This window comes from Triticum dicoccoides, chromosome 2B (genome assembly GCF_002162155.2).
Source record: "Triticum dicoccoides isolate Atlit2015 ecotype Zavitan chromosome 2B, WEW_v2.0, whole genome shotgun sequence".
Taxonomy (NCBI): Eukaryota; Viridiplantae; Streptophyta; class Magnoliopsida; order Poales; family Poaceae; genus Triticum; species Triticum dicoccoides.
In genome coordinates, this window is record NC_041383.1 from 22,581,550 (window position 1) to 22,592,788 (window position 11,239).

At 45.9% G+C, this 11,239-nt stretch overlaps 2 protein-coding genes across 5 annotated transcripts; both read right to left on the reverse strand.

Annotated features, from left to right (window-relative positions):
* Positions 1–1,362: 1,362 nt before the first annotated feature.
* Positions 1,363–5,205, reverse strand: LOC119361850. Its single transcript, XM_037627003.1, has 9 exons — positions 4,991–5,205; positions 4,283–4,398; positions 4,007–4,179; positions 2,943–3,036; positions 2,559–2,669; positions 2,304–2,393; positions 2,012–2,097; positions 1,814–1,878; positions 1,363–1,719 (listed from the first exon to the last, which is right to left on the reverse strand). The coding sequence occupies exons 1-9, from the start codon at positions 5,151–5,153 to the stop codon at positions 1,610–1,612; spliced, it is 1,008 nt and encodes a 335-aa protein (XP_037482900.1). The 5' UTR covers positions 5,154–5,205; the 3' UTR covers positions 1,363–1,609.
* A 1,401-nt stretch (positions 5,206–6,606) lies between these two features.
* LOC119361851 (nicotianamine synthase-like 5 protein) lies at positions 6,607–10,488 on the reverse strand. Of its 4 annotated transcripts, none has more exons than XR_005173008.1 (5): positions 10,168–10,488; positions 8,745–9,638; positions 8,125–8,326; positions 7,528–7,575; positions 6,607–7,186 (listed from the first exon to the last, which is right to left on the reverse strand). XR_005173008.1 is itself a non-coding variant. In XM_037627005.1 (2 exons), exon 2 carries the CDS (start codon positions 9,573–9,575, stop codon positions 8,715–8,717), a length of 861 nt encoding a protein of 286 aa, XP_037482902.1. In that variant the 5' UTR covers positions 9,576–9,638; positions 10,168–10,488; the 3' UTR covers positions 8,453–8,714. The 4 variants fall into 4 exon arrangements, 1 of the variants encoding a protein (XP_037482902.1); XR_005173006.1 differs by having other exon boundaries at positions 8,125–8,329; XR_005173007.1 differs by lacking the exon at positions 7,528–7,575 and having other exon boundaries at positions 6,608–7,186; positions 8,125–8,329.
* Positions 10,489–11,239: the final 751 nt, after the last annotated feature.

The window sequence follows — 11,239 nt, forward strand, 5'->3', positions numbered from 1 at the left end:
GTGCGCTTCGGCCCATTATAATTAACATATTCTTTTTCTTTGCTGGATCGATTCATTCGTCCCCATTCCTAAGTTGGGCGTATCATCAAATCAAAAATAATAAGAAGTCGTAGACCGAATCAAACTACACCATGGTTTCCGAAGAAAAAGAAACAAGGTTCAACCACGAAGAACTCAGAAGAAGGTTCTTTCTTGTGCAACTACAAGAAGAAGGAAGGGGAACAACCACGGATCTAAAATCTTTCTGCATTTATATCGCCGACCCGGCAGTGGCCGCTTGCTTGCCTGCTTATCGTGCTAGTACATGCACAATTGTGTGGCATGGCGACGGCCAAACTTCAGAGCAGCAGCAGTAAATCTCAGCTAATTACGTTTCTATTTATTACAAAAGATTGAGAGAAAGAGGGCAGGGAAGGGAACCTTTTTTACTTGGGCATCATCGATCTTCCACAAACCTCGACCATCGGCCGACGGCCGGAGCTGGTTGATCTGGCTGGGTGGCTGGCTAGCAGCGGTAGACGACGTAGTTGTTGCGGCGGGGCTTGGGCATGTGGCAGAGCATGACGAGCACCAGGGCGATCAGCATGGCCAGCAGGAACCCCTTGGGGTCCAGCCCCATGCCACCATCGCCGCCGCCGCCGTCGTCGTCGTTGCCGCCGCAGCCGATGCAGCAGCAAGATCCCGACCCCATGGCGTCGACCCCCTTTCCCTTCACCTCAGAGACTGGCACCGGGAGATAGAGATGCTGATCTCTCTGAATCTTATGATGTTCTGTTGCTTCGACTGTGGACAAAGGGGGGGTGGAGGCTGCAGCACTTGTTTACTAGCAGCAGCACTGACACCCAGGCGCACGGGTCCAACACGGCTACCTAGCTGGGCGGGCGGCTAGGCCGGTCCGAGGACGGCAGTCGGCAGGCGTATGGCCACCTGGGCCCACATGTCAGGTACCATATGTAGAAGAGAAAAACAGAGTTTCACTAGACTCCATTATGCCACTTGCAGGTGTTGGAAAACTAAAGGGAGATTGTCACCACATTCCTGTTGCAATTTTGCAACTGCTCATGTATAAATCATTTCTTATTTTTTCAAGTTTTTTTTTACTGTGTTGTTGGTGGGATGTCACTCTCTGAAAGCATTGGAATTCCACTTCAGACGTGGTTTCAGACAAAACTTCAGTTCAGAGTGGCGCCACCAGTTTGACCGAAAACAACTGGTATCAACCAAATGATTTTAATGAAGACCTATCAAACGCACCTCGAATCAAAGTTCAGGCCATGCTGTACCAGGAAACCAAAATCGGTAAACACTTTCAGAACAAACGTGCTCGGAAACGTGGATAAAAAACGAGCATTGGACCGAAAGGAAACGGACGGACAGACGAATGCGACAAGTATATCAGAAAATCAAACAGAGGATGACCACCTACAAGAACAAACATACACCGCTACAACACTATTATGCAGTGTTTGCAAAGTTTCTAAAACTGCTGTGCTGGGGCAACAAAACCCGTGGTACGACGATACATCCCTACGATCCCCTTGATATCCCCTTGATGCTGCTATTCACTCAGGGTAACAAAGAAAATTTGCTCAACGTATGCGACCGGGTACTAACTGTCGACGCCGAGGAACTCTGTGAAGCTTGGATATTGGGGCTCCCACCCGATATCGGCCCGGGTTTTGGAATTCTCCATCCTCTTCCCCAACGGACCGTCGGTACCTGAAGAGAAGGTGGGTTCAAGATTATTCCTACAAGAAATGGTGATATATGCGCACCGAAACACTTCACACGCTGGAGCAGGAAGGAAACTAACCAGTGAAACCTTGGAATTCCGTGTCGAACTTCCCACTTTTGTTAACAGCGTCCATTATCTCCTGCCTGCAAAGTTCAAATTCATGCATTTTAATTTAACGAATGAGTGGCCCGTTCAGCTATCAGTAGAGCGATGGCACGGCGAGAGAATCGAGCTAGATGAATACCAGTTGATGTAAAGAAGCAGCTTAGCACTGACCTGGAAAGAGGCTTATTGTCACAGCCCAAAAATGTACGACCCCGAGGTCTCTTTTTCATTATGGCAATTGCAAGGGACGCCGCATCCTGAGAATATATAAGATAACATTACAACTCACATGATGCTGATTGATGTGACATATTTTGCTTAATAAATCAATAAAGTTGTTTCTGTTTGTTTGATCTGACGTACTTCCCTTAATAAATAAATAAAGCCGGATCGTTTGCTATGATAAGATTGAAAAAGAATATAAAAAGGATGAATCTGGGGTGAATTTCTATGCTCATGTAACCTCATAATGGATCTGGTTGATAATATGATCTGGTCGCGAGTCCAGTGTTCCCTTCCTCAACCAGAAATAATGAGCACCTCTATCTATTTTGTGTGTTTAAGTCAAGGAAATACTGTATGAGTTATATTCATCTTATATAGTACTACCTCTGTATCAAAATATAAGACGCTTTTGCAGTTTGATACAAAGGGAGTATACAAGCTCTGTGTTCATGATTGCAATTTTAAACAACCAATATTTATAGGTGGAGGATATATAAAGTCCTGCTAGCCTGAGAACACAGCCTCCTGCCTCCAGAACAACATTTTCTGCTCTAAGAAGAACATCAGTACGAGGACCCCTGCCAACTGGAATAGATGGACAATCCTGCACAATGAATAGAAAAAACATGGTAAAAACAGTGAAAATAAAATTCAGAAAATATTAGGAGCTAGTTGTGTGTTTCTAGGTAAGAAATGCTTCAACTGCAAAAATAAAATAAGAAATGCTTGTACTCCCAAACTATAACAAATCTGAAGTTGCATATTATATTAGACGTGTAAATTCCTCTTTTCATTTAGCAGAGATTTTATCACCCAAAAAAGCAACAACTGGTACACACCTATGATCTATGCAGAATACGCAGTCTAGCAGTAATACCTCATTGCACAATCTGTTGTCGCTACAGTCATAAAGAGCAGTACTCGACGTAAACAGGAAAGAACCTTCTCCGTTCCAATTTGAGGCGGCCACTCTGCATGCATTTTCTGAAATGAGGATACATCACATGCCCATGATATGCAATTTGTTTAGCATAAGATAGATGCACAATGCACAGTATCACAGCAAAATTAGTCTAGTTACTTCTACCAGTTCATTGGGATGCAGAACTTTGCATTTTTCCTACAAAGCAAGTGTAATTCATTAACAATGGAAAAAATCCTACTAACCAAATTGATGATGCACAGGGGTGTATTGACATCAGAAAAAGGTTAGTGGCACACATCTGCATATATTACTAGTAATAACAGATCCTTGCAGATTGCATAGAAGAAACTGCCCAATAATCCATGGAACAGTTTCTGGTATAAATCTTAAAATCTTAAGGGCCTGGTGGAATTAGTTGTTCCAAGAACAGTGCACACCCAAAATGCAGTAGTTAACTAAAATTAAAAAATTTGACAATATGAAGTCCCATAGAAGTATGTACATATGTAGATTTATTAGAATCAAGATAAAATCACTTAATTTATGTAAATACCAAAAGACCAGAAAGTCCTGGCTCAATCATGTTACAGCACACATTTCCCTCTGCTACTCCGTACAGCACTACGGTACTGACGTTGCCATTATTAAATCTGACACATCCATTACTACAGATTAAATTACACTTCTACAGTGACCATCTCCATAATATCTGACCAGCCATTGTCTCAGATTGTCTACCAGCTTGATTCACTTTTAACGCCACCATCGCGGATCATGCATATATACATCAACATGAATGTCATTATGTCAATGTGTTCATCTTAACCAATGTTTACTACGGTTCATGTGTACCAAGGTTCATATCAGCAATTAAACTTCCATACTTCAAAGAATTCAGTTTCCACACGGATGTGAGATCTCAGCCCAAACAGCCCAGACATCAAGCAGTGACCACAAACTGGAGATTGGTACCAAATCTACTGCATGGAGCCATCATTACAATCACACTCGCTTACCTCAAATCGCCGGGGTAATCATCAGAACGAGATGGAGGAGCGCAGAAAATAACATATGGAGCCTTTTGAGAGATAGTGGATCCCTTCAAGGAGGGAATGATGCCAATATCAGTTAGCTCGCTGTGATGGTCTGTGCTTGCGGTCTGGCCATAAACTTTGCATCCTGGATGTTCCTATAGAAGATGAGGTCGAGTACTTAATTAGCCGAGATATGATTAGTATGTTTAACAGGTTGATCTCAGAAAGTGGTTCTTTAGCCACGGGTATATTTCATACCTTTAGCCACTTCTCGGCTACCAGTCGCCCAAGCACACCTGGGCCGACGATGAGTAGATCGTTCTGGGTAATAATGTCGGCACCGGGCATCGCGACCCCTGTATCTTGGGATACCCCTAGCAGCAACAAAGAAGGAAATGTAAAAGGTAACTTAGTTGCACGCATCAACAAAAAAGGAAATGTAAAAGGTAACTTAGTTGCACGCATCAACAAAGAAGGAAATGTAAATGTAAAAGGTCAGAAAGAACTCGACATTTGGAGATAAAGAGGACGACACTAGAGCCTCCATCGGTCATATATATGAACTTCAGCACATAGTAGCTAGATAACTTAATTTACCAGGTACTGAAATCTGTTCCATGTCCCCTTGATGACCCATTCCACCATGACGGAAGGCCACATACAGGTGAAGTAATAACTAGACTAGCTAATGGTGGCCCTTCCATCCGTCGTTATATGAGACAAGAGTGCACGACCTCGGAACCGAACTGCTAGTACAACTTAGCTACTTTCGACGATAGTTATAACACTTGTGATTTGGAACTGACAGGGAATGAATTTCAGAGCTTGACACAACAGCCCAGCAGTGTAGCTGGAGCGGGGTTGGAAACGGATTGCTATCCAATGGCACGAGCGAGCGAGTTAATGGAAGGCGGGCAGCGCGAGGAACAGAAAGGGGCAAAAGACAAGGGTCGGCCAGAGAGTTACCGAGGGCGGCGGCGGCGACGGGCGCGCGGCGGGCGAGCGAGAGAAGCCGAGCTGGACGGCCGGCGGTCGGGGTGAGGGGCCTCACGGAGGAGGGGCGGGATGCGGGGAGACGGAGGGTTGGGATCCGGTTGGGAACCAGGGCGGCGGCGACGGCGACATCCATACTGTCGTCGGCCGTCGTCGAGAGCTGGGATGGGGATTTTTTTTTTTTTTTGAGAGATAACTGCTGGGATGGGGATGGAAATTGGATCGGTTGACAAGGATAATGGTGGCGACTTTGGTTGGGCCGGGCCGGGCCGAGTTGCCATGCCAGCCAACAGAAAACGACAAACATAAATTGTATCCGTGTTTTAAAAAAAATAAATTGTATCCCTGTTGCTAAAAAAACATAAATTATATCCCTACGAACCTTGTTTATCATCATTAATAAAGAGTGTGGTTAGACTTTAAAAAAAAAGGGTCAGTTGAACTGCCCACCTAAAGAAAAAGATCAGTTGAACCGTCGTAGAATTTTCTACTCCCTCCATTTTGAAATATAAGTGTCGTGGTTTTAATTCAAATGGAGGAAGTACTTCCTAAAAAAAAGAGTTCAATATTCTTCAAATAATAATAATAGCAATAATATACAAGTACAAAAGAACAAGGTCACTTTTTATTGCATACTTCTGAAGTACACCTATGTTTTACACACATCTTGCATTGATTGATACAAGTACACAAACACAAGAACTAAGCTAGCCACTGGAAGATCTTGAGCATAATTCAAGAGGGGCCCAGGCAGCAAACTAATAGGGAACAAGGAGCTAATCTCTAATTTAAACACTAGTTAGACCTAAAACATATTCCCTCCGTCCAATAATGTAAGACGTTTTTTGACACTAGTGTAGTGTCAGAAGACGTCTTACATTATGGGATGGAGGGAGTAGCATATTAATTCTTCAATGTATACAAAATAATCAGTGATCTAAACAGCCACTGAACCTAGCTGTTTGATAGGATTTCAGTACCAAGGAAACAAACAGCCACATACTGGGAGCCTCCTCCGTTTGCGCAGATTGATAGGAAGCAACTGTCAATTCATCCTCTGTTGCGTCGTGGTCGTGACCAGAAATTTCATTGTTTGCTGGCATGTGTTCTCCACCTTCAAAAGAGCACGGAATCAGCCGCGACAATTCATGCAAATAAACAGAATAAATAGCTTAGTCATACACGGAGGCGCATCAAGGAGTAGGGAGGAGTTGTCTGTCACCATGTGGTGGCATCAACAGTAGGCCTGGCAAGGTCGATGCGTCGATATCTGCTCTGAAGATGGACCGATGAAAGACGGCTGCAACGATCTATAAAAGTGTGTCGGACCAATTTGTGCCCCGGACCTGGTATGTGGCTTAGTTGGGGCCTCCGGATTTAGATATTAAGCTTAGGTAAGAGGTCTGGGTATTCGGCTCACACTTTTCGCACCCCTTCGTCAATGGATAGGAGTAGTGACAAATGTGGCCAAGATGGTGATTTTTCAGACGTATTGATGTATTATTTTGCAAGGTCTTTGTGAATAATTAAAAGGGAGTCATCCTCCTTTTCAAAAAAAATTTAAAAAAATAAGCATCCTTTACTCTTTTATAATTATTAGAAATTGAACTGTACTATATACGCCTTCCTGAAGTTGTTAGGGCAGAAAAAGTGCATGTGTGCGCGCATCAAATTTCTTGCTCAAACATTGATCAAACGATGAAAAGGTCTCAAGGGGTGAGTGGTTACTTCAGTTTCTTGCACAGACATTGATCGGCTGATGACAGGAGCAACTGAGATAAAAGCAAAACGCAATGACACGGCATGACTGGCAGGAGATTCGCACGGACCAGCCCAGCCCAGCCCATGGAGAAACGCCTTCGTCCAATATATGGCTCGATGAAGAAACTTCAGTCCAAGGAATCACCTGCAGGGACCCCTTCCTACTCGAACTCGGCCGCTACAAGAGAGAGCAGCCCTCGGCACTCAGAGGCGACGATCTCTGGCTTGATCATCACGGCCGTGCTCGAGACACGGGAGAGCCACATGGGACTTCACGCGGCTCCACCGGAACCAACCGTGTGCCCATCCATCCTCTGCGTGCTGCTGGACATGCTCGGATTCTGCCCGGATTCTGCTCTTCATTTCCGCCAAATATTCCAGAAAGGCCACAAAACCACGGCAAACCACCTGCGAAGAAACAAAGCAAACGCTTAGGTACATAAGGTGGAAAATCTTTAGGGTGACGGCACAGCATCTTTTGAAGCAAAACAATATGCACAAGTGTCTTTTGCAGGCCCTCCTGAAGTTGTTAGGGAATTCTAAATTCCAATTTTTTTTTTCGCGGATGTCTAAATTCTATTTTCTAACATTCCAGTCCCACTGTTTTCTGAAACTCAAAACAATGAAAGCACAAGAAATCAACATGTGAGTATATGCAAGAACGGTGGATGCAAGCAAGAGAAGAATCACGTAAAAAAATAAGTCAACTGATGGCCCGCTAATCTCCCTGGCTAACTCGCACAACTTACCACTAAATTGCTACTTCATCACTGCCTTTTCATGAATCCACCAATGAGCTGCAAATTCATGACAGCAACTCACGTTTAAGGATCAAAGAATGAAAAGACTAAACAAAATCGACAAGTAGAACCAAGAGCAATGATATATGTATGCATTTTCACAAGGATCCACCAATTCCATACAGGAAGAGCACACGACAGATCAAAACCCACAATCCATATTGCGGAAAGCAAACTAAATAGAATCTCCTCGACTCACCGAGCTATACATTCCTCCATACAACAACTAAAAAAATCTAATATCCTCAACAGCACAAGACACTTATGCAGGGAGGAAAGATAATCAGGTTTTTTTATTGCTTCTTAACTTTATTAACTGGTCCAGCTCGCAAAAACTTCTCGTAAGCTATTATTCAACTCACAACGCAAATCATTTTTAAAACAAACTATTTCAGGCTACCAAAAACTCATAAGAGGGATCTGCTCAAAAATAGAAGTTGCATGAGCTTTAAAACACTGAAAAGGTTGACCCTGTCGAGGTGAATAAACTGTTCTTGGATCGTTGCAGTTTGAACTTTTAACGCAGATTGATCAATAACAGTTTACCTGTGGCTCGCTGATACATCTCATGTTCGATGAGGCCAACCATCTAGTTGTAGATGTTCTTAAGATGCCAATCACTCAGCAGCAAGTTGACATCCCCGTCTTACTTGAATGACATCTCCCCGTCTGCCACACCCTCGATTGTAGTCCATATACACCCGTGCTGCCATCAGAACCCTGTTGTGCCCACGGTAGAAATATGCTCCTGCTGCAACCAAGAACAAACCATTATAAAATCACAAGTCTACCCAAAAGAACAATGTGTTGCACGGTTGACATTAATCTTACAAGAAGTTTAGTTACATGTTACGAACAAAGTACAGTTTCTCGGTGGATTTGCATTATCTAATTCCATTCTAAAACTAGACCTTGTGATTCATTTGCATTACACTTCAAGTGTTCTTTGGTCAAGCTGAATATCAATTTTCAGTTTCAATCCGATATTATTAAGCCAAATACCCATGTTCGATACAACCAAACATCATTGAAACATATTGCAACCAGTACATGCATCAATGTGCGGGGTATCATCTAGTTATTATCAATGTGAAACACAATTTGCCCAGGCAGCCAGGTTCCTCCTTTTTCTTAATCTAAGCACTCATTTCTTGTGATATCTTCACCTTCCGTGCAACAATAAATGAGTTGAACACCTCATCGCCCGCAGGATGGTGCACAGCCAACACTTGGAACCCGCCACGCCCGATATCATCCAGCTCCACTACAGGATACAGGAACGCTCGTGCCCCGTGGGCGCTTCGCGCGACGAGCACCGCCCCATCTGCCATGTGCTTCCCCAAGTGCGCGATGGTGTTGGCCTTCTCCTTGGACGTCATTCCCACGAGCGCCGCCAGGAAGACCACATCATACGTGCCGAGCTCAGCCGTGAGGTCCGCGATTTCGGCCGTGTGGAACGCCATGCGCGAGCGCACGCCCTCATCCGCCGCGCCGACCAGCTTCCTCGCCCGGCCATTGGCCACGCTGCACCGGTCGTAGTTGTCGAACCGGGTGTCCGGCAGGTGGTACGTCGCGAGGAAGAGGGAGCTGAACGGCAGCGGTCCCGACCCGATGAACGCCACACGGGCCGGGGCCGCCACGTGACCGGCAAGAAGGTCGTGCTCGAGCTTGCTCAGGTTGACGTAGTTGTCGAAGTAAGGGAAGCGGCCGAGGTGGTCGAGCGGGCTGTCCAAGGCGGTGAGCATGTCGGAGTAGTGCGCCTCGAGCAGCCCCTCGGCGGCCGAGCAGAGGCGGATGAGGTCCTGCCGCATCTCCTGCGCCTCCGGGCCGAGCTTGGTCACGTCCACCGGGCTCGACGGGACGCACGCTGTGACCAGCTCGGTGAAGAGCGCGTCGACTTGAGGGGACGGGCTTAGCGACGGGAGCTTGGAGATGGCGGCGTGGAGGCCGGTGATCTTCTGGACCAGAGCAGCCACCTCGCTGTTTTCGGCCTCCATGTCACTTGATTGCCGAGCAGGTATGGCTGGTGTTGCAGTGGGTATGTAGACTGTGGTGCTGCTCTGAATCAAAAGAAGAAAAAATATAGACTGTAGTGCTATGATGGAGCTGATGCTTGATACAATACGAAGGAAAAATCAATGGAATTGCAATTGATTGAGCAGTTTGATGAGCTGTGGAGGGTGAGTGGTCGTATGTAGCATGGAAATCGTACGCGTGGCGCGCTTCATGCGTGCACAGACCTGACGGCCTGCTTCATGCCTCTAATTTCCGACATGCGTCATTGCATCTTGCTGACCAGCTAATGATTTGGTAGCTAGCTTGACAATATACTAAATTTGTCATGAGGGGATAGGCCGACAGGTGGGTAAATTTAGTCTATGGCATGTGCCTACGGGCCAACCTCTGCTGAATATTCACTCGGATCTGAAGAAAAATGGCAGAATAGAGTTGAATGTGATTTTCTTTTGTCTAATTCGGTAGATCTAAGGTTAGCCTCTATGTGGATCTCAATATGGAGACGGTGGATGGTGGGAAACCAACTGAACTGGCGATGCGGGGCTGAAAAAGCTTCAGTAGCACTGGCCTTACCCGTAGCAGCCGGCCGGCCGGCGTCTGCTCCCGCTCCACCGCGAGCCCCCTTCAGGCGTTCGCGGCTGCACAAGTATCTCTCCGTCGTCGGGGAGGGCCCCCGAAGCGGAGGAGGGCACCGGCTGCGTCGCCGCGGGATGACGCTGCCGTCTGCAGTGGGGAAGCGAAGGCGAGGATGAAGGTGCGGGGAGGCGGCCGGAGCTCCCTCGCGCTGCAGGTGGTGGCCGGAGTTCAGATCGGGAAGGCTTCTTTGGCTGGAGACTGGAGAGACGAATAGGGGAGAGGAGAAACCGAGCTTGACGAAAGCCCCATCGTGTATGTTTTTTCTTTTGATTGAGGGAATATTATTATCATTCCGGGAGTTGGGCTGGATTATTCTATAAAGGAGTTGGGCTGGATGGGCTAGGCTATGGTTTGCCACAGCCGCAGCAGCCGGCACAATTCTCAAGCTTAGGATTAGTCCTCGTTTCACAGAAACTATTATGAGGTGTGTGTCTTCGGTTTCCTTCTCGATACTTTTAATGGAGGTAGCCTGGATGAATTCAGGCCGACGCGGGGCCTACGGCAGGGAGATTCTATCTCGCCATACTTGTTCCTCCTGGCGGCAGAAGGATTATCATGCTTGTTGAAGGCTCAAGGAGGAGTGAGGGGTATTTCGGTGTCTGAGTCTGCACCACTAGTGAACCACCTCTTATTCGTAGACGATAGTCTGCTATTCTTTGAAACCAATATTGCAAGTGCAGGTCAGGTTAGGGACATTCTAAACAAATATTGTGAGGCCACTGGACAGCGAATCAACATAGACAAATCTTTAATATATTTCAGCAAGCATGTTTCTGAAGGATTGAGAACGGAAATCAAGAATGCCCTAGATGTTCAGAATGAGTCACTTTCAGAGAAGTATTTGGGCCTCCCGACTGACGATGGTAAATCTAAGGAAGGATGCTTCAGGTATCTTAAAGATAGAATCTGGAAACATATACAGGGTTGGATGGAAAAATGTCTTTCTCCGATGGAAAAGAGATCTTGATTAAGTCTGTCGCACAATCTATACCGACATACTCTATGGCAT